The 27,699-nt window shown below is 44.3% G+C and overlaps 1 protein-coding gene across 3 annotated transcripts in view; it reads right to left on the reverse strand.

The window, feature by feature from the left end:
* Window positions 1-443: 443 nt before the first annotated feature.
* Window positions 444-27,699, reverse strand: part of FAM219A (family with sequence similarity 219 member A) — an 86,810-nt gene continuing 59,554 nt past the window's right edge. For 2 of the 3 annotated variants that reach the window (XM_061369031.1, XM_061369028.1), the window contains exons 3-6: window positions 6,198-6,300; window positions 2,064-2,144; window positions 1,649-1,703; window positions 444-738 (exon numbers count right to left, since the gene is read on the reverse strand). In XM_061369031.1, coding sequence (XP_061225015.1) covers window positions 580-738; window positions 1,649-1,703; window positions 2,064-2,144; window positions 6,198-6,300 — 398 coding nt within the window. In that variant the 3' untranslated portion in view covers window positions 444-579. The remainder of the gene's footprint in view (window positions 739-1,648; window positions 1,704-2,063; window positions 2,145-6,197; window positions 6,301-27,699) is intronic. The other variant, XM_061369030.1, reaches the window with a different exon arrangement.

Consider the following 27,699-nt stretch of genomic DNA (forward strand, 5'->3'; position numbering starts at 1 on the left):
TATGCGACACGACAGTTAGTACTGACTCACGGTGAAATGCGACCTATTTGTCCTCTTTACAAGTGAACGAATTGTGCCATGCTAGTCCTGGCTAGCCTTGCCATGAGAAAGGATGCTCTGCTCATTCCTGCCCCCCAGCAAGTGAAACAAGGTTAGTGAATGAATTAAAACCCAACATCCTCTCACCGGTAAAACCTCCTGGCTCCTCAGACTCACCCCTGATCTTGCAGATGGATTATTTTTGGTGGGGCAATTACCTGCATCCCCATCTGACCCTTCCCATTCTGTAACAGACACCTTACAAAACATCCCCAGTGCCTACACAAACCAAGGAGGTATCTGGACAACTCTGCATTCACTCTCCAGACCAGTCAGTTTTGCCAGGCACTGCCTGGCACTTTGAGCAACTTTTGTTTAACCATAATTTAAAATAACTTATCAACCAATCATAAAATTAATTTTTTGGTTTCTCCTGGCTCCATGAACACAAAGAGGTGCACGTCCTACCATAGGAGGAAGCAATGGCTGTTAAGTTTTACAGTTATAGTGGAAAGCATTGATCACAGCCTGCCGGCCTCACTACTGGATGTGACAGGCGGTGGAGGAGGTGGCTTGGCAACACATGCAGGTAGGGTTGACCGATTTAGGGGGGATTAGGTCGAGGTCCTCGTCATCTGGGATCTCATCTAACCGGTACCCATCCTTTAGCAGCTGGATGTTCAAGTCTTGGTTGATCTGCTACAGACAAAGGGACAAACAGTCAAACACTTGAGACGTCTGATGGTCAAAAGGTGAAGACGAAGGAGGTCCCTTATTCTGGAATGCATTCCCCCATCATTAGCAGCTGACCCATCAATGAAAGAATCCCAGTTTTTGACCACAGGTGAAGACTGCCTTCTCTATTCTAGCTTGTTCCAGAATAGGAATGTCTATGTCTAGAGTGAGATAATCCAGAGGTTGATAAACTATTATATTGTGGGATAATCTTTTAATGAAGACAAACCTCGATTTAAACTGATGTAATAATAATATTAATAAACCAACTGGCAGTGAGGCACCCATCTCACAGACTGGGGCACCCTATGGCACTTGAAAGGTGGTAAAGCCTTTTGCCTCTTTGTAGTCTCAGTTTCAAAAGCTGTCTAACAGATCTGGGTGAACACCACTTTATCATGGCCCACAGCTGGCCCAGGTAATTTGATCTGGTCTCTGCCCTGCATGAACACACACTAGGTGACCCTGACTGCCCCAAGAACTGGAAATCACAGCACACCCTCAGAACCTTTATTTGTATCCTTAGCAAGCATATGGCTGCTAAACTGGCATGACAGCCAAGTTGATGCTCCTGTACCGCATGAACCAACACTGCAGAACTGGGAAAACCCTGAGTGAAGCCAAAGGTAGCTGTGAAAACAGCCAAAAGGCAGATCTCTGTGCCACAGAAGTGTGGGGATGGATCCAACTGGATCACCAGGGAAGAAAGAAACATGACACAATTTCTGCAATGGCCCCTTCCAGACTCACAGTCTACAACTGCTGGTAAATCTGTTGTGTAGCCATTTCTGGCAGTGTAAGACCACTCTAAGCTGTTTCTGGATGCTCTACTATTATCATTCATGGCAAGGATCCATAGGAGAGTGTAACTCACCTCAGCTGATGAGTATCCCGAGGAGGAGTATCTGGACATGTCAAAGTCATCATCACTGCAGAGAAGGACAAGATAGAGCAAAGAAGAGAACATTTTAAGAGACCTGTATTACCTGGTTAGACCTGTCTGTCTCATGTGAAACTCCTTGAGGCATAGAGAAGTTACCTCAAGGGGTCCTAGAAAGCAACTTTCATCTCTGACTCTCATATGTTTCCATCACAGTGCTCCTTACTCACGCCTCTTCCTACTTGTTTACACGTACAGATGAGGTATGGCATACGCCAGAGGGCACAGCAAGGAAGAAAATGAGTGGTCCACAAAAGCAGTTTCTGCAGGAGTTACCTTCAGTGCTGCACTCTGGCATGAAAACTTTCTAGCCCAATAATGTATAGTGTCTTCTTAGCACTTTGCATACCTGTCTGTATCCAGGGCTACCAGTGGCTTCTCATCTGGACTCTGGTCTAACGACGAATAGCCTTTATTGGGAACGACAAGCCTGAAACAATTAAATGTCCATTAACCACACAGTAGAGCTCTGTACCACACACGGTCTACAGCAAAGCTACATGATAATTAGGCTTTCCCCATCCCACTTCATTGCAAGCCCTCCCTTATCAATGAAGATGTTTAAATGGGTGCAAATCAGAGAAAGCAAGCTGTGTCTCTGGGCAGCTTTGCGCAATTTCCCACAGATGAATGCTGGACATGCGCTGGGAATATGCTCTTCCCTGGTTAAATAAACATGGGGACTCTCCACCCTTCATTCTGGTGAACTAGCTACCACTGCCTGTCTTATCAGATTGCTGCTTTTTGTGTTATTTTTTTCCAGCAATGAGTACATGACACAAGCAATAAGTAAACAGCAGAAGGAGGCTGCCTAGGGAAAGGCAGAGGCTCAGTGCTCCTGTTATTCTACTGCTGGAACTCAGGGATGTAGTCTTTCTGCCTGATTCCCTATCTACCCTCCCACAGCTGAACTCTTCTGAGGTCTGAGTCCTAAGTTTAGAAGTATGAGATGTATGAGCTGGTGGGTGCAGCATAAGAGCCCACTCAGCCTAGCAGTTTTTCAAATCCCATTATCTCATAATGACTTTCACTTCATCAGGAGTGTTACAAAGTCTGACAATGACTTTGCACCTTTAATTGCCTGAGAGCATGTGTAAAATGGAATACAGGCTTCAGAGCTTCTAGGATAAGGAAAATACATTAATACAATGCTATCTAGTTCACAACACAGTTCTTTCACCCACAGAAATGCACAAAGACTTTGGTTCATATTTAACATAAGATCAAACAAACAAAGCAAATGGAGTAAGATTCTGTGTTCAGCAGGTGGGAACCGCGAAAGTGATGAAAATCAGCTTGTTCAGTGGGTTAACTCGGGTTCTCTCCCAGATGAAGAACTGGTCTTCAACAGCACACAGTGATGCACAGTGATGCTTCACTTAGTTTGGGAGGTAGAAATTTAAAGGTGATAATCTCCATCTCATCCATGCTCCAACTGCTCTCTAACTACCTGAAATTTTCTGCTCAGAAAACTTCAGGAAGCCATTACAATTTCAGCAATACAAAGGCCTGCCAGGAACTGAAGAGGAGTAGAGTTAGAGAGAGTCAATATATCAAGTGTTATCACAAAGCAGATATATAGGTTCACGAATACTTGTATTTTCTTACTGTGTTGATTGAAACACAAGATTAAAGAAATCAATTTACAAACGGTTGAATCATTTCCAACTTGCTGCACCAGGGGACTGAAGAAAATGGGACCCACTTTGCAAAATTCAATACCCCTTCTCATAGCACTAGGATGATTCTTCTGCTCTTGAAGCACATAGGAAGGAACTCAAGAAGCAAAGAGGACTGAAACAGAAGATGTGATCTGGCAGCAGCAACCTTTCCATACAGATATGAGAAGTACTGACTTCCATTCTCGCTCTCCAGTTTTCAAGTCTCTGATCCATATATACTCACTAATGATTGTTACTATACCAACAGTGAACAAAGTATTATCAGGGGATCAAAGAGAAGAGCCCTTTGTGGTGCTACCTATTTAACTTAAAAAAAAAAATAAAAATAAAAATCACTACATCTTTTTCTTGAGAAATATCCTTTTTTCTCGTCAGTAACACAGAAACTCAGTCTTTCTACAACAGACAAAAACTGTGATAATGTCTCTTTCCCTCACATCCTGATTGTCCTTATTTTCACTTCCCACTGTCCTTGGAACAAAGCTGGGTAGCAGTTGTAGCTGCTTTCATCTGCAACTGTCCCAGTACGAGCTTCTTGTCTTAGTGCTTTTGCTCACTTAACATGAAATATGTTATGACATATATCTGAGTTTAGGTTATCCTCAGAGCAGACTGCAATATCTGGCTGTGCCTAAGTGGTGCGGGCTCTGCCTGTGCTCATAGCATGTGTGCCAGCATCACCCCAACCTTGGTCACATTTTATTTGCTCTTAGGGAGACTGAGTGTATTACTGATCCAGATCCTTTCACCTCTAAGGTTGGCTGTGCGCTTGCTCCAGGAGGAGAACGAATGGTGAAGTCAACCTGGAACTAGAGGCTGGATGTCAGAAATCTATACAGATAATACAGAACAGAAGCCTTGGGGAAGGAGGAGGCGGTGGAGTAAAGACTAGAGAGGCAATGTGGTTTGCCTGAATGAAGGAAAACGTATTTGATGAGAACAGCAGAACTCTTACAAGGGGGGAAATGGCTTTCTTTCTTTCTTTATTTTATTTTCCTCCTGCAGAGACCAGAGAAGGCCAACAGTTCAGACTTGAAACATAACCTGGATGTTTTGCAGTGTATCTTCTGTTATACTGCAACCCTTACACTGTGAAAAGAAGCTGCTTGAATAAACTTGTCCCATTTCTGCATTCCCTGGGTTGCCCTGTCTGTGGCAAGAGAGACTGAACCATTCCCAGGTACTACTAGGGCTGTGCTAGTGATACAGCTTGGTTCCCAGAAGCCAAGAAAGCCGAGGGATGAAGGTATTTGAACTGGTGAGACTGTGCCAGAACCTCCCAGCCATATGGGAACAACAGAGCTGGCTAAAGCAGTGGCTGCAAACCTCTGTTTCGCAGATCCCAAGGGATATTTCTAAGAAGATGTGTGAAAAGTAACTAAGAAAAGCAAGGGTAGTGCCAGGAGGCTATGATTGGTTGTGGAGGGGTCTAAATGTCTTCTGAACAGTGCTCACGTTCCCAGTGGAATAAAACTTAGCTGCCTGTTGTAAAGCTTTTGTCAATAGGTGTCACTGCTTTGCTCTTCCTCACTCAAATCACTTTCATCAGCAGCTCGGAAACAGCCTCTCCAAGCAGAAGTCACTGATTTTACAGGTAGGCACCTGTACTTATTCCATCTTCTCTCCCTTACCATCTTCCTCTGCTAATTTCAGTGCTTCTGAGTCCCTCAAGTGACAAGGCTACTGTGATTTCTCCTGGGAAGCTAGCACACAGCCTATTGCCAAAAGAAGCCAAGTCTTTCCAGCTTGCATTTGGAAGACAAGTGGGCATGGAAAACCCTGCATTTGCTGAAATTTCTTGCTGCCACAAAGGGCTTGGTTCCTTTGTATGGTCTCAACAGCCAAGCTCAGAGCCAGGAGCAATGCAGTATATTCCACCAACATTGCAGAGGCTTACAGAATAAAATTTAGTGCTGGCATGATTTATGACTACTAGTTTGGGTTTGGGGAATTAGTGGGAACATGGAACTTCATCTATTAGATGTGTTGCATACAGAGAGGGTCTGACCTGCAGCTCCTGTTCTACTTAATACATGGTAATCTATGCAACTTTCCCATTCATCAGTAAATACTCAGCAGTCATGCAGATTCTTCTGTTTTTTAAGTGAGATCCTGTACTAAAACTTGACACCTTTCTAACTGCATGCAAAGCATGCAGTCCCATGGGCTCACGGGGGTTCCTGCCTCCTGAATGCAGGTAAGTCATACACTGGTGTACTGTAGCTTGCATGAAAAAAATGGAAATACTCTAAAACAAAGTATTCAGCTAGGAATCTTTGTTCACAGTGGTCTGCAGCACTGTCTGATACTGTCATACAGAATTTGCCAAAGCAGCTCCACCAAAGTATGGCCATGCTATTCAAAGTGTGGAGGAGGTATATGGCAAAGCCATATGGCAAAGACATGGATTATTTACAGGCCTTAATTAAGTCTGTCAGTATGTGGATGGGGGCACATTGAAAAGGAGCAGGGGTACCACTGTGATAAAAGCAGCCAAAGCAGAACTAAGCTCTAAACCAATTTGTGTTACATGAAACAGCATCGTGCCTCTCCAACTGGCAGGTTTACATGTTACATGAGGCTACGCAAAACATGCAAGACAGCTGTATCAAACCCCAGACTTTGACCAGGCTGGGCTGCTCTGTCCCTGCAAATCCCCAGGGCATGGGATGCAACACAGCACAGAGCACTGGGGCCTGCCAGCTCCAGGAAGGGCCAGCACTGCTTTCCCAGTGTGTCTGGCAGGAGTCAAATGGTGATGAACATGACCTTGCACATTCTAAGGCCGTTCAGTCCCTTACCTTGTTCGTGCCATCACGTTGTTCTTCTTGGGCTGCTGATTAACTGGGCTTCCCATGTTGCCATTCTTCAGAGAGCCCTTCCGAGCCAGCTCTCTCTGCTTCTCTGCATATGGGACACAAAGGGAAAAGCAAAATCAGGGCAACAGCCTGGCTGGCCATCATACAGCTGTAGAAACCCAGATCTGACAGCTGCAAAAGGCATAGCAGAATTAATAGCAAAGTAAGCAAGCTACCCACCTCCCAGGGAGGGACACTGCAAGGTCAGGATGAGCTGTCCCCCACTGTGTCCAAAGTCACTAGGGGTAAAACTCATGTACCTTGACTCACAGTAGCTTGTTGAGAATGCCACATTAAGATGATCATGGAGCTTCTGGATGAGACACAGACCCAGCTGAGGCAGAGAAAGGGCAGAGAACTTGTCTGTGCCTGAACCCAGTTGCTGTACGGACCAGAAGACCGTGCTTTGTGCCAGGCAAGGGAATTTTATCTTTCTACCTTTTCTCCTCCTACTGAGGCTGCTGCAGAGAGCACCAGTGGGGATAGAAAAGCAGCACCATCATTTAGTGTTAGTCCAGCCCAACTTGACACCATGCCAGAGTTACTGCTGTTTCCCTAGACGGCAACTCACCAGACCAACACACCCTACAGCCAAAAGTGTTGCTGCCTTTCCTGCTTCTCCTCCTGGTAATCTGTGATCTCTCCTGTGTGCCTTTCTCTTTTATCTCACATTGATTCTTGGGAACATGCTTTCTTTACTAAAAAAAACCCAAACAAACAAGCAAAACATTTTGCAACTGTATTTTTAAACAGCATATTGTTCGCATAAATTTTCAGATATGTTTTATTTACTGCTGAAATGTACCTTAAAGCCAACAGTATGGCAAACTTTATGTATTCAGTGTAAAAGGGTATTTAAATTAGCTTCCCTTTTAGGACAGATTGTTTCTTTTAACTTCTCACCACAGGATCACAACTAGAATTCAGGTCCTAAAGCTAAATAGATATGCAGTGTCTGTTCTCTTATTAATACAGCCCTGACTCCAGCAGGGATAGGAGCCCATGGATGATGGGGCTTTCATATAAACTCATATTCAGCTTTCTGATTCAAAGTCCTTCCTTGTTTCCTGTGGGCAGTCAGTTGAGTTAACAATTAGTTCCAAAGTGGAGCTAACTGCCCCGATCTCATCCCACAACACCAGGCAAGGCTTGTAGGGAAAAGCTGAGCGTGGAGTCAAGTAAGGCAGGAAAGGGACCGATTAAAAACATTCTCCAGAGTGTAGAGAAAATGTTGGTAACTAATTTGGTGGCATGCCTGAATAATAGGGGTTTACCAGACTGCTTGCTGAGGAACCTGAATAGTGAATTCGTTTTGCTTCCCCTGCAGTGTGTGGAATATGCTGCTATACTGCAGATTTCATTTGCCTTGGAGAGGCAAAAAAAGAGCATTTTCTCCCCACTTGTCGTGGAAAAGCAGCATGCCTACCAGAGTGTGCCAGTAAAGGTCTCTGTTCCCCCCCTTACCATAAAGGTATGAGTAGGGGGCACATGTCCAAAGCTGCCTTTTCTAAGGGACAAATAAGCTGCAGAGATGCCTCATGATGATGAGAGTGGCTGAGGAACCTGCAGAGAAGAGTACATACTCCTACATACCATGTTCAGCTCTGCTGACAGTAGAGGTGAATAAATGCTCATTAAACTTGGCAGGAAAAGGATCGGATTAATAACTCTCTGTGGCAAGAGCAACAAAGACTGATATAAGATTGAAGTCAAACCTTAAATCACGGCAATTTCTCTGGACTGGAACTTGCAAATTCATTGGTTATCTCTGTCTCCAGCATAAAAGGCTGGCGTTTTGCAGGCCATGCGAATTTTGGTATTCAGAGATAGAGAAATAAAGGGTGATTCATGGAGGCAAATGTGTACAGCCCTAAATACAACACAACTGTCACCCATTCACACCAGAAGCTCCATCACTGATCACAAATACACTGTGCTGAGACAACACGCCAATGCTTTAAGAGGGTGTATATCATATAGAGCACCTGACTCAAAAACAAGGTTACAGGTTTCATTTTCTGTCAAGGCAGTTAGGGCCTGTCTGAGACCTTTAAATGGAACGGCACTCTCTGCTGTCTATTGATTGCCTGGTACAAGCACTACCCCTCTTCTCCAACTCAGATTACTTATTCAGCTGATCAATCAGGACTTTTGCTAAGCACCTTTTTCCTTCAGTCTCTCCATGACTATTTCTGTGCTATTACTGAGTCCCATCACACCATGTGGGTCTGAACAGCACCAGTTTTCCTATTTAACCCTTTTTTTTCACTTATTTAGTGGCTTGGAGTGAAAAATCCCAATGCACTGTATTTGCAGTAGGAACATCCATGCTTGTGTCCCCAGCCAGATTTATTACGCACGAATCAACAGTTCATCTCCCTCTTGCAGGCTATGAATACTGAGGTCCTAGTGGCTAAAACGTGATTGCTTCCAGAGCAGATGGGAGGCCTACTCACCTCTGGTGTGTCAGGAAAAGTCCCTAGCATGGTGGGGATATGCATGAGTCACATCAGGTTTGAGGCAAGGGAACCTAGTATTTGAGCTTTACAAGTATTACTAAGTACTGCTGCTTCCACCATCACGGAGGGAGCTTTTGGGTGCCCATCTCTTGCAGTAATTCTGGGCTATAAATTCCAGCTTTGCACACCAACCTTCAGGTCCATCCAAATGGAGGACGGAGTTTTTCAGTGCCTGTTTTCTGCACGGTGCTTCCTTCTGGTGTAGCAGGTGGAGTTTGCAAATCCTATTTCTAGGCAGTGAGCTCTTTCCCTCTGTTCTTTTACAAATCTGACTTCTGAAGATGTTATTTTCAAGGTCCAGCATTTTAGCAAACCCCCATAATTTCACAAATTAGTATTTCTCATAGCATCTGCGATCAGACACACACCCAGGAGAGAAAAGACAAGGTGAGAGAAGGAACAGCAACCTACCCTTGATACATAAATGGCATTTTTCTTCAGAATGTGTCCCATATTGGGTGATGCTACGCCCACATAAGCATGAATCCTAAGCTCGCAACCCTCCACTGACCCAGTTGTGCTAAGCTTTGTATGAAACCTGGCAACTGTGTATATGGGCAATTCACTGGGAATGAAAAGCCAAGATGCTTGCTCTTTCTGGGTCATCCCAGACTCTCTGATATGGTAGTCAGGCATTCCGAACTGGACTTAGATGAGACCTGTGTTCCCATGTGCCTCCACCAGCCTCAAAGCCACTGCTTAGCTAGAAACACTGCGAGCATGGTCCCACCAGAGGGGATAGGCATAGTCTGTCTTCAGCACTTGGTGGTTTCTGGTGCTGGGTATGGAAAGGGTTTCCATGTCTGTGACTGCTTGTGTTGCCTGCAGTGCTCCAGTACTCACAGTGAACTTTAGGAATGCAACAGAGCTTGATGGAAAATGGATGCTGGCCCTCCAAAACTGCCTAATTCTGTACAACTTTTGGGCACCAGAAGGATGAAGAAGGGTTAACAGGTGCTCCTGCCAAATACAGAGATAACGGGACATAAAAGAACAACTGAAAAACCAGAAGACTGTGATTTAAGGCTGCTGGTGTTATTTTGTGTTCAGTAAGTTGGCTGCTGCTGATCAATGAAAAGCTAATACAGCAGAAATACAGGGTGAAGGATAGAGACTTGGAGATGGGGAAGCCAGAATGAAACAAGGCTGCTGTTCAGCTGCTTCAGAGAAATTACTAATAACTGGCACTAAAAGAGCAGTGTAACAGCAGAACTCCAATACTGCTGTTTACATGGCAATTGCAAGTATTTGAAGTAAGTTGATTAGCTTTCATTTTAATTGGCTGTTCTACTTTTTATTATTGTACCCAGTGCAATATGCACCCTCCTGTGATGCCCCTTCCCATGAAATGGTTCTGGGTGACCAAGCACACTGTGAGTACATGTGTGATGGCTTGCAGAGCCAACAGGCAATCATTAGCAATAGCAGCAGTGCAGGTACAGCTGGCGGAGAGACAGCTTTAACCAAATCCAGGTTCCTGCTGGCTTTCCATTTATTTTCCAGACACTTCTTTGAGGCATCAGCATAAAGCAGAGGAGATTGGAAGGGCGTGAAGCAGCCTGTGTGTGTCTTTGACATTAGGAGGTATGCTCAATTAGGAGCCTGAACATTCTGTATTATCATTAGCAGGGTTGCTGTGTTGAGTAATACACTGGTCTTGCAGGGCAAGGTTTTTGTAGCAGCAGGGCTACAGAAGGGGTTTCTGTGAGCAGCTGCTAGAAGCTTCCTCCATGTCTGATACAGCCAATGCCAACCAGCACCAAGGCTGGTTGAACTGACCACAGTCCCCATTCTTTATTTCCCTGCTCTACTTGGTGGGGATGTAGGTAGAGAAATCATGAGTGAAGTTGAGCCAAGGAAGAAGGGAGTGGTGGGGAAGGTGTTTTTATGACTTGGTTTTATTTCTCATTACCCTGCTCCGATTTGATTGGCAATAAATTAAATTAATTTCCCTGAGCTGCGCCTGTTTTGCCCATGACAGTAATTGGTGAGTGTTCAGTTGGTGAATGTTCTCTCCCTGTCCTTACCTCAACACATGAGCTTTTCATTTCTCTCCCCTGTCCAGCTGAGGAGGGGATTGACAGAGTGGCTTTGGTGGGCACCTGATATCCATCCAGGGTCAACCCAGCACAGGTAATGTACCTGCTCCGTGCTTGAGTGAAGTGAAGCAGCATTAGCTTCTTTTAGTGTGAGGTGTGCCTGTTATGGCAGGGGGGTTAGAACTGGATGAGCTTAAGGTCCTTTCCAACCCAAACCAGTCTATGATTCTATTCTATGATTCTGTTCCAGTGGAGAGCTCTGTGAACACAGACAGCTGTGCTGTCAGCAAGATGCACAGGAATTCAGCTGCACCAGGTCCATTTAAGCTACTCCTGGACGTTGTGTCAGAAGGGGAACACATGTGTGGGTACATGTGTTGTTTGTATGTGAGGAGGGGGTCCAGTGTCCTTTTGACACCACAATACTGCTCTGAACAGCACACGGGGCAGCCTTTCATCTGGACCTGCATCACATCGTGCCCCTCCCTTCTTGTCCACTTTATCTTTGAGACACTTTGTCTCCTTATGACATTAAAATAACTTAAAAGAAAGAACATGAATCTGCTCAATGAGCAAGCTGCTACCTTTGTGCTAGCCTCAAGCTAGCCTGACCCCATCTGAGTCATTCAGCATCTGTTCCGAGTGCTGCTTCAACGTAAGCTCTACTGGTTAACAAGACAACAGCCAGAGAAGGCTAAAAACCTTTCAGTGAGGCAGCAATAATACCTACATACAGCAGAGCAAAGGAAATGCATTTTACAGATGTAATCAGGATCACAACTGTCCCAGCCTTGCATCCTGTCTGGAAGAGGTCTCATATTATAGCTATATGCAAAGATCCTCACTAAGATGGTGCTCCAGCATGCTAACCATCCCAGTGTGCTTTCACCTACCTGATTTAGGATGTGTCAGAGGACGGGCATGCTGACAAATGAAGCATGGTCCCACAGGGAACCTCTGTTACAGAAAATAATGTCAAGAGGGGCTGAATTCTCCTCTTACCACTGGGAACAGCTACAGCCCTAATGCATGATTTCAAGCACTGCTGTTTAGTGCAATTTAAAATGGTTACCTGTTCAGCTGGCTGGATGTGTCTAGCTATTTTATGATGGGGGAAAATAGCAATGGAGTATGTGAAGCAGAATGGACTTAACGTGGATGTATTTGTGTAGAAAATCAGACTAGAATAAATACTTAAAATTATTCCTCTAGTTTTAGTGTTTAAACAAAATCATAACCAAAATCTTCCTGTTTTTTTTTAAATTTAACATCTTCTTTGGTGCACATTACTGTGAAGTGGGGGCATTGATCTTCCTTACATTCTGCCGCGAAACAGAAATGGCAAAAGTAGCCACATGCTTCAGTCTCCTTTTGCAATGCAAGGCAAAGCAGACAACCCAGAATTTGGTCAACAACACCCTGTACTATGCTGAAGAGCTATTTGGAGGGTCAGATCCCTTGAATCTATGGTTTTCATTTGTCCCAAGATAGTGAGTGTCTCTGGCTAAGGTCAGACAGTGGTGAGTGGAGAGCATTTTAGGATGCCATTGCCTCTCACTTTGCTCCCTGACTACGTGCATCCTCTTCAACTGAGGCAGCCTCATCAGCACAAATGTCATTCAGCAGCAGACAAGGCTGATTTGCTTCCTTTGCACTGTGGGTTGGAAGCATGCAGATGCTGACTGCTCCTGTCTCTTTGCTGAAAGCTGCTGGCTGAACCTTACTAACTCAATTGCTTGTGACCTGCCTGATCAGGGAGAGATGGAGCTTCCTGCAGTGTGCGTCCATGGGATTTGCTTCAGTGGGAAGAGAAATTAATCTGGTGTGACAGAGTGGTATTTTTCCATCTTCAAGGTCTCCGAGATGAGATTTGGGGATGTATTTGCCTCTCTGCTCCCCAGGGTCAGCCAAACTGTTTCAGAGCCTGAGGTCTGCAGTGATTCCCTGATGGGATTCTACCTTCTCAAGCAGGCTGAGAACTTAAATGGCATAGTAAATAAAATTAATCTGTCTGTTCAGATCCCACTGAGTGATGAACAGAGTCATGAGCAAACAGAGGGAAAAAGAACAAAGTCATGAATACAACTTCCTGTTCAAGCCCAAGTCCTGCTTTCGGCTCACTTGCATCATTTAGCTCAGGGACATTAGCATGCATCTGGTTAACACTCAAACCTTCAATAACTTTCACCTCTAACAGAGAGTATTTGTCAGTGAGGACTGTGTCACTTCTTGGAGAGATTTCAGGGTACGTACATCAATAGGAGCTTTGCCTGCAGGCTGTATAGAAGGGGAGGTATAAGAAAGCTGTGTGCTGGAGCCACCCTGATCCCGGCGAGGCTGCACTCCCTGAAGAGATTTGAAGAGTGTATATGTGACCACATGTGTGGCATCAGCACAGCTGATGGCTGTGCCTCCCTGCATCCCAAAGAACAGAAAAATAAAAGGTATTTTTACTAAACAGGGGTAGCAGAAGCAGAAGGGATCTCTCTGTGGCCAGCTTTCTGCTCTCAATATAGGGAATATGGTTTCAAGCTGACAGGTACTGGGTGTCAGTGCTGATTGTTCAGGAAAGGCCATCTGAATCTGAATCTTAATCAGGATGGTTTCTCCTAGCTTCAGGAAAAGCTGTTGAGATATATGTCCTGGTTTCAGCTGGGATATAGCTACTTTTCTTCCTAGTAGGTAGTACAGGGCTGTTTTGGCTTTAGTGTGAGAATAACGTTAACAACGCAGGGATGCTTCAGCTGTTGCTAGGCAGTGATTATTCTAAATCCAGGACTTTTCCCTTTCCCATGCTATGAGGAGGGGCACAAGAAGCTGGCAGGAAGCACAGCCAGGGCAGCTAACCTGAATTAGCCAAAGTGGTATTCTATACAACGTCCTGCTCAGTACACAAACTGTGGGGAATTGGTTGGAAGCCACCAATTGCTGCTTGGGACTGGGCTGGTCATTGGCCAGTGCACGGTGAGCAATTGTGCATAACTTGGGTTTCCTGAATTTTATTTCTGCTGTTGTTGTAATTTTTTCTATTATTATTATATTTTACTTCATTTCCATTATTAAACTGTTTTTATCTCAATCCATTAATTTTACCTTCTTCTGATTCTCTTCCCCATCCCACCTTGGGGAGAGGCTGAGCAACTGACTGCATGGTATTTAGTTGCTGGCTGGGATTAAACTATAACAATGGTCAGACAGTTAAATGATCCAACTCCCAACTTGGGCTAGACATAGTACTTTTATCTTAAGTACATTACTTTTGCTGACCCACCCAAACTTGGGGTAATTAGTGAAGTACATCTAATTGTGAGACCTGGCTAGCAGGCATATAAATCTGTCTGCCAAGGTCTCTCTTGGACCAGGTTCTAAACATCCAAGTAGCTGCATTTCCTTATGTTTTGTTGATCTGGCTGCTGTTCTGTCCCTTTGGCATGGCTTATAGCTGGCACAAACAACAATGGGCTTTGGGTGGTTTTAGCTGCTTTCAGCTTCCAAGAAGGCCTGAGCAGATAAAGAACTGGTAAATGACATAAGGAGTACAAAGGTAATGTTTGCATCTCTTATTCAAGGATACAGCTCTTTAGCTTCTCCAGGAGGTACTATAACAAGGGCTCAGTGCATTGCATGCACAGCAACACAGCACTCATATTGGGTCAGTGCTCACCTAAAGTACTGCCTGCACAAGCTACAGAGAAGTTTATGATAGCCTGGCTGATGTTACTTGTTTCATTTCCCCTCAGAAAACACACCAAACCAAAGCGCCATCCTATTTGTTAGCACAGAGGAGGCTGCATGAATAAGTGCTTTGATCCTGACCAAAGACATCACCTACTTACATTACAAGCATCTCCAGAAGTGGCTTTATGTTCTAGCAAGCATGCTCCAATCTCCTAGCCATGCTATCCCATCCCCAAAGCTCATTTATCTGACTCTCATGTGATTACAGGAAGGAGTGACTTCTCCGTTATTGGGATTCATTGTGTAGGAGAGCAGGGCATCCGTGCAATTAGCCATCTAGCAAAGAAAATCTTACAGCTTCTCCCCTTAGGCAAAAAAAAAAAAAAAAAAAAATCACTATTTTGAACACTATTAAGAGCATTTTACCTCTTCAAGGCACAACATAATCACAAACCATCTTTCTTACACAGTAAGTTGTGTTTTACTGCCAGGAGAAACTATCTAACTGCTTCAACCTTAAAGCCACATAGAACATCTGTGGCAGCAGGGAAGCACAAAACCAGGATTTCTGGCTCCCGGTCCTCTGTCTGCACTGTCTCTGCAGCCATTTTAGACAGGTTGTGACTGTGTAGGAGCCAGCAGCAATTCATCTCTCTTCATCTGTGAACATCCCTCTGTACTGATTTCAAGCACACCTACTGTTGCAGCTCCCAGCTCACAAGGACATTCTGTTGTGATTCAATCTCTGCTTTTTCATGTAATTTTGAGGGTTGAGACTTTTATCCCTAATGGCTGCAAAATACTGCATATAAAGATTTCATTTATCACTGTCAAGTTGGAATATATGAAATCAGTTTAATTTTAAATTTTTTTTTTCATTTTTCACATTTACCTTCAGAAAGGGATTTATTTGGTATTTTCTGTACTTTTCAAAGAACATTTTTCCTGCCAGCAAGAAGCACAAAGTCAGATAACTGGGGAAGTGTTTGCATCCTCACAAACCCAGCTAAAAGGTTTCAGTTTATAAACTGAACTCTACAAGATGTAATTCACAAAGCTCAGCTACTCTGTCCATTAACATATTTTAAAGGGACAGAGAGAATGAAGTTATTTCACCTAGACAGAAACTTCTGCAAATACCCCATTTCTACCCAACTGAACAGAGGTTTACGTCAAAACCATTTGCTGGACCCTGCTGAACGCCTATTATGTGCAATTTTACTCTCTTCATTTAAATAGCTCTCATCATTTAAAGCATCACATGCTAATGGCATAATCTGCCAGATAAACAGAGTTAATATTAGCGCCCACATCACATTTGTTGTGGGTCCTGATGTTCTGTGAAGAAGCATTAAGGTCATTGAGGCATGTCATTAAGTATGGTGTATATTTAGGAGAGTAACAATACAGACTTGCTTAGCTGAATATTCACAGCCTTTGGTTACTCAGGAGTTCATCATACAGTGCATATCTGTATAATAAACACTTGAATAGAGTCTGACGTAAGTAGGCCTGAACTGCATGCACACTTAGCCAAATGTCCACACTTGCACGAGTCTAAATGCACATTAAGTAACTGATCTATGGCAGAGAGCATCTGTTTTATAGCCTGTAAGAACTACAGATTTAGTTCATTTGAAATATACTGTAATTGTGAAAGCTTTCACTGGCCAGCGGATACCATTGTTTGCAATGACTTGTTGAGTTCCCATCTAGTAGCCAAAACAAATAAGGACAGAAGTGCTAATGCCACAGGCAGCCCAAGAGCTTGGAAGGGACTCACAGCTCGCTGACTCCAGCTTCCTGCTTGGAAAGAACCCTTGGCATTATTCTTGTTGCCAGAACTGGACTGCAGCTGATGCTCCCAGCTGTGCTTCTGGCTTTGATTTAGCACCAAAAAGTTATATATTTGATCCATTCTTCTTTATCACCTGCTGCATTGGGTTTCTACAACCCTGTACATTTGAAACGAAATCCTGTATTTTCTATTGAGTAAAATGAAAGCAGATGGAGAAAGGCAATGAGGCTGGTTAACATGGTGAATGGATCAATATTCCTTACGCCACCATGATTTGAGAAATCCCTGCTCTGCAGTAAGATATATACTGTTTTCTTCCCTGGAAAAGAGAACAAAAGAGTGCTATTAACTCTGCTCCCCACAAGAGGACTTTCAGGCATTGTTTCAGTAGAAGAATTGCCTGTTTATTATGAATCTCTATGGGAGAACAGGATATGTACAGCCCAGGGTGCCTCTTCCTGCTATTCAATTCATCAGCCCAGTTCTGGGTACTTGGATCAGCAGTGGCTCAGCCAAAGAGCCATCCTGCACAGCAAACCTGCTCCCTTAACAGGATTACTGACCTGATCTCTCCCCTAGCGAGACTGCCATTGTCTGGGAAATTTGACGAACAGCCTTAGAGCTAAATTAGTTATTTAATAAGTTTATGATTAACCAATCTGCTGATTAAACTTTCATTTATTAGGTTGGCAGAAATTCTATTCAGAGGGATAGTGGTCTCTAATTTAATTTATTTTCTCTTGGAGCAGGGTCAGGGATCTCTGTGGGCCCCTGTGTACAGCATACCCTGGCAATCCTCTCTCCTGCTGCAGCAGTACCTGCAAAAGTTGTCTGGAGGCACCTGGGGCATCACTGGGGCATGTTGGCCCTTGGGGACAGCTCGACATTGCAGCCTGGTTGTTACACATGATGCAGCTCAAAGACTCCTGCTCCTCTCTTCTAAAGTCTCACCAAACAGCGTGGAGAGAAGCAGGCAGGGTTTATCTAGGGCAGCCACAGACCTCACAAGTACAGTTTCAAAGGGCTTACGCTGTTACTTTGATATCCATCCTGCTCTCATCTGGGTTTGGGTGGGTGGCCCACCCCAGGGAAGAGCAGGAACTCCTTTCCTCTTTCTTTCTGCAAAGGGTTTAGAGAAAGCTGACGGCTTCATCTCTGGCTCTGTCCTTTGCCACGTGCTCTGAAGGATGGGGCTCACTGAGTGCTGCGATCTGTTCCTTGTAGGGTGTCTCAGCAGAGGGGGCAGGTTGTTGCCACCTTTCTCCTCCAGCTAGGACCCTGCTTTGGTAGAGAAATCAGAACTGGGCTCAGGGATTAGTCCAAATCTATCTTAAAACGATCAAACCTTTTCCTGTCCCCAAGGGATGCCCTGTCTCCTTTCTCAGGTAGGCTATCCGTCACTCTTAGCCAGTAGAGGCTGGTGGAAGGGATGCTATGATGCAGCTGCCAGCTATTTTATGTTCCATAATGTCCTTCTCCTTCCAGATGCAGGGATGAGTGTTTGGCAGCTGCCTTTTCCTTCCACCTCTCAAAGGGGCTGGTGGCAAAACACAGCCCTGCCTCAAATGGCAGAGGGAAACAGGACTAGCCAGGGAAAGTGTGTCCCTGCTGAAACCCCTGAGAATAGGGCTTGAAAGACAACATGAAAGACAAGGTTACTGGCTGCATCTGCTTTGAGTGCTGCAGGAGGGGAAGCAGGGTTGGGGGATGAGAGATGTCAACCCGAACTGCAGAGCCCCACAGCTGGAAACCAGATGTGCGCATTGCTGAGCTGAAGCCTCCGTCAAAGGAGCAGCAGTTACAGTGGCAGGGACTCAGGGAACACCTGACCCACACTGAAGGCAACTGTATTATACAGGTAAAGATAATAGTTCTTAGAAGGGAGCTCTAACAGCACTGAAACACAGTTTAGTATTTTAATGCTGATGTATTTTACATCCTTGTTACCCTTTGTCAGGGCAGCGCACGTAGGAGCTATCTGCTAACAAAAGCTGTCAGATGCTGGTGTGTGCATTCAGGGTTGTGGTTCTGGCACTGCCATCCCAGGGCTGCTCACTGCTGGACCAGAGACAGCCCCAGGGAGAGAGAATGGATACTAAAGCACTGATGGCCTGGGTAAGGTTTAATGCTGCTTTTAGGGGGACTAAAAAAGGGAGTCTAGGCAAAGGGGAGGCAGGTATACCCTGGACTCTGAGTGTCAGACCCTTGTCTTAATCTTGCACAGACTTACCCTTTCCTGTCTTGCTGCAGCTAAATGCCTGATGGGATCCCACTGATTGGCAAATGAGCCCACCTCCTGGAGACAGCAGGCAGGGGAGGTTTCCCAGTCTGCCTCCCAGCTGCCAGCTCTTAACACTATAACACTAAATGGGATTGCTGGAAACGCTGCAGCTGCCAAGTCCCTCCTATCTGACCCACTCTCCTAAATGACCCAGTGAGGCAGAAATCCTGGCAGACTAACATTTTTACCTCCCCCCTGAATGGTCAGCTGTATGCACCGAACGGAGCAAAAAGCCCAGCTTCCATTTGCTTACCGAAAGACCATTAGCTAAGGATTTTCTACAGCATTTCTAAGAGAAAAAGGAAGAGATAAGCAAAAGCAATTACAAGAATTACCATAATTTCTGTGCCCCTTGCATGCCTGGGTCAAGATAGTGTTGGGCCACAGCGTACACATCCTCAGCTTCACTTGGCACAGATGTATTTGTGAGCTAAACTGCCTACTGCATTCAAACATAAGGCTTATTGTTGTACAGTTACCTGTTTGACTACCTAACTGGAGCTGGAGGTGAGATGACAGGAACAGAAGAATTGTAAGAGTAGAATAAAAGAGAAGAGAAATAGCCTAAGGGTGCCAGCAAGCAAGGCTCCATTGCATTTAAGTGCTAAGGGACTAGTGAGTGTGTATAGAAGACATGTAGTTCCTTGCCTAAGGAAATCAAGACAGAAAACAGACTGTACATAAGGAGTACAAACAGCTAAAATGGTGGGTATTTCAGTGATGTACCTCTTGGTTCCAACTTCAGATTGAATTATCTTTCAATAATTAACATTTACAACTGGCCTTAACTTGTATACGCAGGTATTTAAGCACAGTGAAAGTAGGTTGAATTTAAGGATGAAAAAGTGGAGTGAGGGTTGGCTTTTTTCCCCTCATAAAAAACTTCACCAAAGTCTGTGCTAATTCCAATCCCTTTTAAAGGACTTTGTAAGAAATGACCCACCTGCCCTTCAGCAAAGTGGTATTGCAGAGATGAAGGGGAGGGAGGCAGTGGGGAGATGCTGGCTGGATACCCCACATCTGCCAAAGGAGCAGGCAGCAGGATGCGCAAGGAACAAAACCCTACAGGCTCCAATTTACAGCCAAAGACACGAAGAGCAGGGGTTTGTTATCTTAAGGCATGGCAGTGTTTCAGAGAGCCTCTGAAGAGATAGAAGCTTGCTTTATTGGTTTGTTTTTTGTTGGTGGTGTTTGGTTGGTTTTTTTTCCCTCCCTTATGCATTTTTGTAAGGAAACTTACTTTCCTGTCCATAATCTGGTTTGAATCAGGAACACAGATTTCCATTGCCAACCGACTGCATGCAGGGCTGTTAGTATCAACTGTCATCTCTTCTTCCTCATTATTTCTCTCCATACAAGCACTAGCAACTTTTAGATCTCACTGTATCTCAAATTACCCAGGGGACTGTACATGAGGGTGATGGGATCGTGTGTCCTGAAGACAAATTCAGTGTGAAGCAAAATGAGAGACTCCCAGAATACATGGGCTGGGGCATCTGCAGGAGACTGGGAGTGGGAATGAGATACTGGTTCCCTTAAGGCAAGAAGTTCAAGCAAGTGCAGGGAGGAGGAAGGAGCCGTGGTGTGTACACACACACACACACACATGCATTCAGTGACTCATCTCAAGCCTGTAACCTCTTTCTCAGTCACAGTATTCTGGAAAGAGTCTGGCTTTTGCCAAGACCCAAACAGGAATAGCTGTAACAGATTTCCTGATAGTCCCTCCACCCCACTGATGTTGGCGCATTTCGGTGCTCAAAAAGGACTCGGAAAAGCCATGAACAGAGGGAAAGGGTGGCAGAAAATACTCTCTGCTTTCAATAGGCCTTTGTGGCTGCTAACAGCTGTGCTTGCAAGGTGAACAGAAACGAGATGCCAAGCTTCAGGGAATAAAACACCTTTAACTTCTCTCCAGCTCAGCACCAGTGGAGATGTGGAGGAATCCCAGGGACAGACTGCCTTGTCCTTTCCAGGGATGGCACTTAAGCCAAAATCTGAGGGCAACAGGACCTGCTGAGCTGTCTTCAAGTGAGTCTCTCCTTGGGCTGCGTGTCCACTGGGGGAATGAGAGGAGGAATCATTTCCCTATCAGCCAGTACACAACTCAGCAAAGCCATCTGATTGAGAGGACGTGTTCTGGCTTTGAGCTCACAGGGATAAAAAATGAGGAGAGACAGAAAAACAATTCAAGTTAGCATTTTTCTATCCCCTGCATCTGTTCCCCGCGTGCCTTAAGTCACATTGGCTCACCCCAATGACAGAAACAAGTTTTCTTCCTACCAGGTCTCCAGGGTCCTGTAAAATATAAGGGAAGGCAAGCTGCATCTCCTCTCCAGACCGCACTGTGACACAGCTGTCAGAGCAGCTCTGACAGTGTCACCTCTGCAGCAGTGTATGTGGGAAAGGCACGGAGAGCCATCGCTCTTCCAAATATCTCAGGAGAGGACGGTATCAGAAACCAGAGGCAGAAAGTCTTTTCTCTGTAAATGCATCAATTTGATGCTTAAAAGCAGAGAACTGGAATAAATGAGTACTCCAGCAAAATGCGCCTGCTGGGTGTGTGCTGATGAGGGTGCTCTGCAACAGCAAATTCCAGTAACACAAAGAGGTAAATTTGGGAGTTAAATCTACCACACTTTGTCCCTGAGGACTGGGACAGTGGCTGGTTTTCTTGGTTTACTTGCAGTGTTAAATGCACTCTGCTTACTTTGGTTGACCTTGTGCAAAATCATACTTAGGATTCGCCACTAGGTCCACAGCCTGATGGTCTGCAACAGACCTCATGAAGGTCAACCAGCATCTACCAGTGACAGTGCAAGGTGCTGGGGGCCTAACAAGGCATCATCCTGACAGAGTTTATCAGGTACATCTGGCAGTCTCCAAGGGGAGGAAGAAAGCAAAAGGCAGTGCCTGGGCAGATGGTGCCCATGGGGCACTCTCCCTTTGGAAATCTCTGAGGACCACCACTTAGAGCCACTTGGGTGACTTCATCTCTGCTGGACGGGCACAGGGATCGGTGTGCAGTAATCACAGAGGCTCTGAAGGACTGCCCTGAAGAACAGGTTTTACAGTGGAGTTGTTTACAAATGCCAATACTTACGATTTTCTTCCGCCTAACATAACCCCGTTTCCACCACAGAACACAGCTCAAGAGCACTCAGCTTTTCAACAGCCCTGTTAGTAACCACTGCTAAGGGCCCTTTTGAGCACTACCTATATGATGAGTACTCAGGAAGTAGATGAGTACTGGAGTAGATAATTTGTTGAGATAAAGGACCCACGAATCTTCACTTTTAGAACCTCAAATATCCTCTGCTTAGTTCTTCACAATTCCGTGATTCTGCCTCTGGATAATAGAGCTGGTCTATGACAAGTTGCTTTATTGCTGTATCCTGCCTTTGAAAAGTTTCAGTATTGTTCTATAACCTTGTTAGATGTAACAAACAGCTTTTCATAAGCACCTCTTTGTTCCAAACTCCAAGACAATGAAAGAGAATTTATTTCTTCTTGGCTACAGATGACACATCAGCATACATTTTTCCCAAGGCAACTTCCACTCCTTTAGCAATCTTGAACATGTGCCTACTGCCTCCACTCCTGCCCTGAAATCCTCATAAGAAGTTACTAAAATGGTAGACCTCATTCTCCAGGATAGATCTTAACTTTCTCTGCTTAAAATCCATTCATTCACCTGCCCTACGGAAAAAAATGCATGGATGCAAATGAGAATAAAACATGGGATGGGAGGATTCAGGAGGATTCTTTCTTGTAATTATCGTTGGCATGCAGCAGGCAGGGATCTGCCTCGGACAGCCAGCCTCTGGGTCACTATCTTTTCCTGCAAAGTCCACTTAAAGCCCCAAATCACACTAGAAATAACCTTCTCTGCCAATCTAAGATTGAAGTGCATTTTCCAATTGGCCAGTTGAGACATCACCAATGCTAGGAACAGCTCAAATTGTCCTATGAAATGGTGCCTTAGCGACTGCTTGATTGTCACCTGTGCTGCACCTCACATAAACATGTGCACAACCACCTGGAATTTGGTTTTGCTTTGTAATATTCCATAGGTACATTCTGTGAATGCCCTTCTTTTGCTAGGACATAGTGGGTACAAGAAATGAGCTGCTTTCTGCTATTAAAAGAGCACTCAGCATCAAGAACTATGGATATAAAATGCAAGTAAGGAAACGTGTCTGTAAAAGAACAAATTTCTCTGTCTGTACACTGGAGTCTTACCAGAGATAGAAGCAGAGGAGAAAATCAGTTCTAATATACTCTAAAATTCAATCACTGTACAATTGAGGAGGGTGAATTAAGGAGAAGGAACATTTTTAATGGAGTGAAAATCAAGTAGCAATTGGGTTTCTCTTGTTTACCAGTGGGCATACCAGTGCTGATGGAAGAGGACTGCTTTGTGCAAATGTATGCAGGTTACCTAAATTTACCTCTGAAAATTACTACCTATGATGCTTGTGTTGGGAACTCAAGAGAATAACTAGATAGCACTTAGATAGGCTTTCTCATTAGCAAGTAGAGAGTATATGACATTTATATAACTGCATCCCAACTAGGAATAAGTTCACAGGATACTTCAATTTGGAAGGGTCCTCAGGACCTTTCCAGCCCAATGTCCTCCTAAAAGCAGGATCAGCTATGGGATCAGATTCTGAGCTTTATTCAGTCAGGTTTTCAAAACCTTCAAGAATGGAGATGCCACTACTTCCTTGGGAAAAGTTTTCCAGTGCTTCACTGTGCTCATGGTGAAGAAGGATGTTCTTACAGTGATTAAGGTGAGAAAAGGAACAGGTTGGGAATGAAGCACCCAGTAGATACTACAGGCAATTTAGTGCCAAATCAGGCATGTTGCTATCATTCCTCACTAGCACAGATGAAGCTTCACGAAGCTTTTCCACTCTTTTTACATGTCACCAGATTACTCTCATTATCTCCTATCTGATGGTCATTACCAGATAAATGCAGACAGCAGTCACTGTCTTTGCATCCTTTACTCCTGCCCTTTTTGCTTTCTCTTTCTGCCCTGAAGGAGAGGAACTGCAGCCTGGTTCTAGGTCAGATGCATGTCCTGTAGCCCCCTGGATGCTTCAATTCACCCAGTCAGTAAGACCCAAAGCAGTCATAACTTTTTCTAACAGTCATGGCACTGCTTTCTAGAGAGGTGGGAATTCCCATGTACCCATGGATGTTTAATTGCAGATAGAAAGAACCCTGGCAACAAAGGAGCTGAGATCACCTCCTTGTGTTATTGGTCATCCTCATTCCATGAAGAGAAATACCCAAGGGACTGTCCAAAGAACCTAAAGCCAGATTCAAGGACTGTCATGTACTGTAGCTCTTCTGCACATAGGCAGAAGTGAGTCAGCTATGTGAGCTGAGACGAACTAAAAACGTAACATCTGCCTGAACAGGAAAAACTATGTTGAAGATTTGCTTTCACATTTTGCTTCATCCCCTGCCCCACAGATCAGAGGCTGTATAAAGCCACATTTTGTTCTGGTGGTTAAAGCATTCAGGCAGAAAGAAGGAATTTAACTTGCGTCATCCATGTTCTGGCTGAAAATTAGTAGCTCAAAGAGGCACAGCTATTTTGTGACCAATTATATATTCTTTTAGTGAAATTACAAATAATTAAAAAATAGTGCTAGGGTTTACTAGGGGGTTTTTAAGCCCAAGATACTTGTTTTGTTTTGTTTTTTTTTTATTGTAAGCAAAACCTGAAAAAAAATCTTAATTTTAAAAGTGGCCTCTATTCTGGATTCAAACTACCCATGCTCAACAGCATCATTTTAAATATTAAATATGCTAGCCTTGTTCAAGATATATTTTTAGCACAGTGTTATTTAATATGTCAAAGACGGTTTCTCAGATGAACTTACACAAAGTACAATTGTCTCACTTGTACTATTCATCTCTTTTCTCAAGCCCCTAGTCCAACAACCAGTATTTAAAATAAAGCGTAGCAAATCTTTCTGTTCTGAAAATCTGCTCTTACTTTTGGGCTGGGTAGTGATGGGGGATAGAGGGTCTGTTTTCAGGCATGGAGTGGCTGGTGTTACTTGGGAGCTCCATTGCAATGAAGGGGCTGCCAGCAACCTGCAGCTCTGAAACACCTGATGTGATTAAACTTCATTCTCATAGCTATGTTTACTCATGGCTCATGCGCCGGACAGGAGAACTGCATCATTCCTCCAAAAGACATCAGTACTTGCTGACTTGATTGTAGCAATTTCATAGCAGGGAGCAAGAAGAGAACATGTAGATTGTCTGTAAAAATTGGGTAGTGTCTTACATTTAGAGCATAAGGTAGAAAAACTCAGTTATAGCAAACATAACATGATAGTTTTGGGTTTACAGTAGAATTGCCTTAAAACCCCATAGAGAATTTACTTTATTGTGCTATAAACAGTGGTACTGTATAGTACAGTTCCCCATTCGCAACAGCTTAAGCTGAAACACTTCAAGCTCTTCTCAAGGTAAGCAGTGAACAGGGAGGGGAGGGGATGATGGATGACTTCACTGATATGGAAAGTGGGAGGAAGCCTGGAAAAGGAGCAATTTGCAAAGCAGAGTGCGGAGGACAGGAATCTGCTACTTGTACTCTGCTGAGGCTGGAGGCAGAGATGAACGGATTGCAGTGGCTACACAGGAGAAGCTGGAGATGATTCTTTCAGCAAATATATGAAGACTTGGATCTACATGCCAAGAAAGTACTTGTTTCCCTTCCTCTCCCCTTGTAACTGGACCTGGAGAGAGGATGCAAATGTTGTTTATAGGGCATGCTTTTTCTTTAGGTCAGTTTAGAAAAAGGCTGTGGGGAATGCTCAAATGTTTTAAAATCTGATGAAGAATTCCCAATTCTCCTTCTGGAAGAAGATTCAAAACTGCAGCTATTTTGCACAGCACCAGACCATGACATCTCATTTCCATGACGATGCAATAAATGCTTACCCCCAGCACAAGCTTTTCAGCCACGATTCAAGCAGTAATTAAAGCTTTTTGAACGATAGTTATGTTTAACAACTGGAGAAATGGGATTAGTCTGTTCAATTACTGCTGTGACTTTACAACTTCTTAAATAAAACCTTGTCTTGGTAAATATATGGCATCCATAAAACCAGCTTTATTTTCCTTCGGTGTGACCTGTTTTATAGAGAATAACTGCCAACTGGAACAGAAAAAGAGAAATGTCGAAAGTTTAAGGTTTGAAAGATAAGGAGGAGAAGTCCCAGAAGTGCTGCACACAGCAGAGCCCAAAGGCAATGACTGGTATGGGCTGTGGTCTTCCCTGGAGAAGCCACTACCTTGTCACTGCCAGGAGTGAAGCGACTGTCAGGGAACAGGCAAAGCTTTCTCTTAATCCCAGCTAAGACTCACAGATCCAGAAGCCTCTTTGCACAAGTAGTCCCATCACCTGCTCTGCAGCTTAATTCCTGGTCCTAAAGCAGTAGTTTCGTTGGTGTAAGAGGCTGGTGGTATCCCTGACCCCAAGCTGACATACTGAGAACAGAAGAAGTTGCAGTAGAGTTGCTTCTAACGTCTGCTAACCAAGGCAACAGCCTCTTTTGCATGTGCCCAGAATAGGTCCATATTGCTCCATGACCTGCTTCAGTCAGTCCTCGCTCCATGAAACCTTTGTGGTTTCTTCTGTGCTGTCCCCTGCTTTTGGGAATTGCTCCTCCCCAGGCCTCTGAACCAAAAATGATGGATATGATGAAGTCTGACAGTTACTAACTGGGTAAAAATTGTGCTTAGTTTGTTACTCCTGATTCCATCTTTCCTCCTCACCATTTCATGTAGGACATCTCCTTAACTGCCACATTAAGAGCTTTGCCATGCGCCATGCAGGTGGTGCTTTAGCTGCATCACTTGCTGGGCCTGGCACACTGGGCTCTGTCTGCCAGTAATGCTGTCAGCTATACTTTGAGCCACGACTGTTCCTGGGTTCAGAGGAGAAGGGCTCCTTGGGTGTTTTTCTGCTCATGCTCAGCTGAGTTCTGCATCCAAGGCCACAACAGTACCGTCACCTAACCAGGACCCTGATACTGACAGAACACATGCTATTGAGGACCTCCTCATCTGTTCTGCTCTCCTGCTGTGGCACACCCAGGTTTGTGTGTTTTTCTGAGCTCCAAAGGATCCTTTAAGATCTCAGAAAAGCAAAATGAAGTTTAACAGGGTGCCGTGAGCATGCTCTGTATGTAAGGATAGTGGATAAACAAGAACTGCAGTGAACTTCCTATACCCGCAAAACTCCGTGTATTATTTTTGTTTAACAGAGCGTTATCTGCTGATGGAGCACTTTAGCTCCAACACTCAATAAGCAGACAGTAACCTTTCCTGGGTTAAGAGCTGAGTGTGCAGCACAGAGAAGACAAAGGACAAGCCCATGTCACTGAATAGGCATAACAAATTCAATTAACCACCAGGTACAGTTTAAGGCTCATCATTAATAAATCAAACACATTAAAAACTATTATCATCCAATACTGTCCACAGATGCTGTGATCTGCTCTGGAGCCAGTTTACATTAATTATACTGGGCTCTACTTGCTTCCATTGAGTGCTATGCCTAAACTCATCTACCTATGGAGACATCAAAAGGAATTACAGAAATAGTAAATCCTGGATAATTCAGAATCAGGGAAATATTCCCCTGCACTGGGCCAGAGGGTCAGGTGGAGCCTACATTTAAGGACACAGAGTTCTGAGAAGCCAGAAAAGAGTACTAGTGCCATTTTCTGTGTTGTTTTGTCAAAGATGCCAACACCTGAGCAGGCAGACTTTGTTAACTCAGCTGGTGTTAGACTTTTTAATTTCAGGAACAAGGTGAAAATCACCTTTTGGTCATCACTCTCCTTTAAACCAGTTTTCTAAGTACTTGATAGAGAACAATGATGAAAGTATAATGAGACTTCTGACCAGACCATCAGCCTATCCCTGCTGTGGTGCTGCCTGCTGGGGTTAGGCTTTGCTAGACCACGTAGTTTTTATTCTCATCACTACTTTAATTACTGAATTTTCCTTCCTTCTATCAGAGAATCTCAATAATCTACTCAATTTGTTTTGCCTCACAACCTCTGAGCTCCTTCTCCTATGAAAGGCGGCA

This window comes from Neopsephotus bourkii, unplaced genomic scaffold (assembly GCF_033783945.1).
Source record: "Neopsephotus bourkii isolate Nb327-2 ecotype Australia unplaced genomic scaffold, CSIRO-AGI_Nbou_v1 NB_1471, whole genome shotgun sequence".
In the NCBI taxonomy this organism is placed as follows: Eukaryota; Metazoa; Chordata; class Aves; order Psittaciformes; family Psittacidae; genus Neopsephotus; species Neopsephotus bourkii.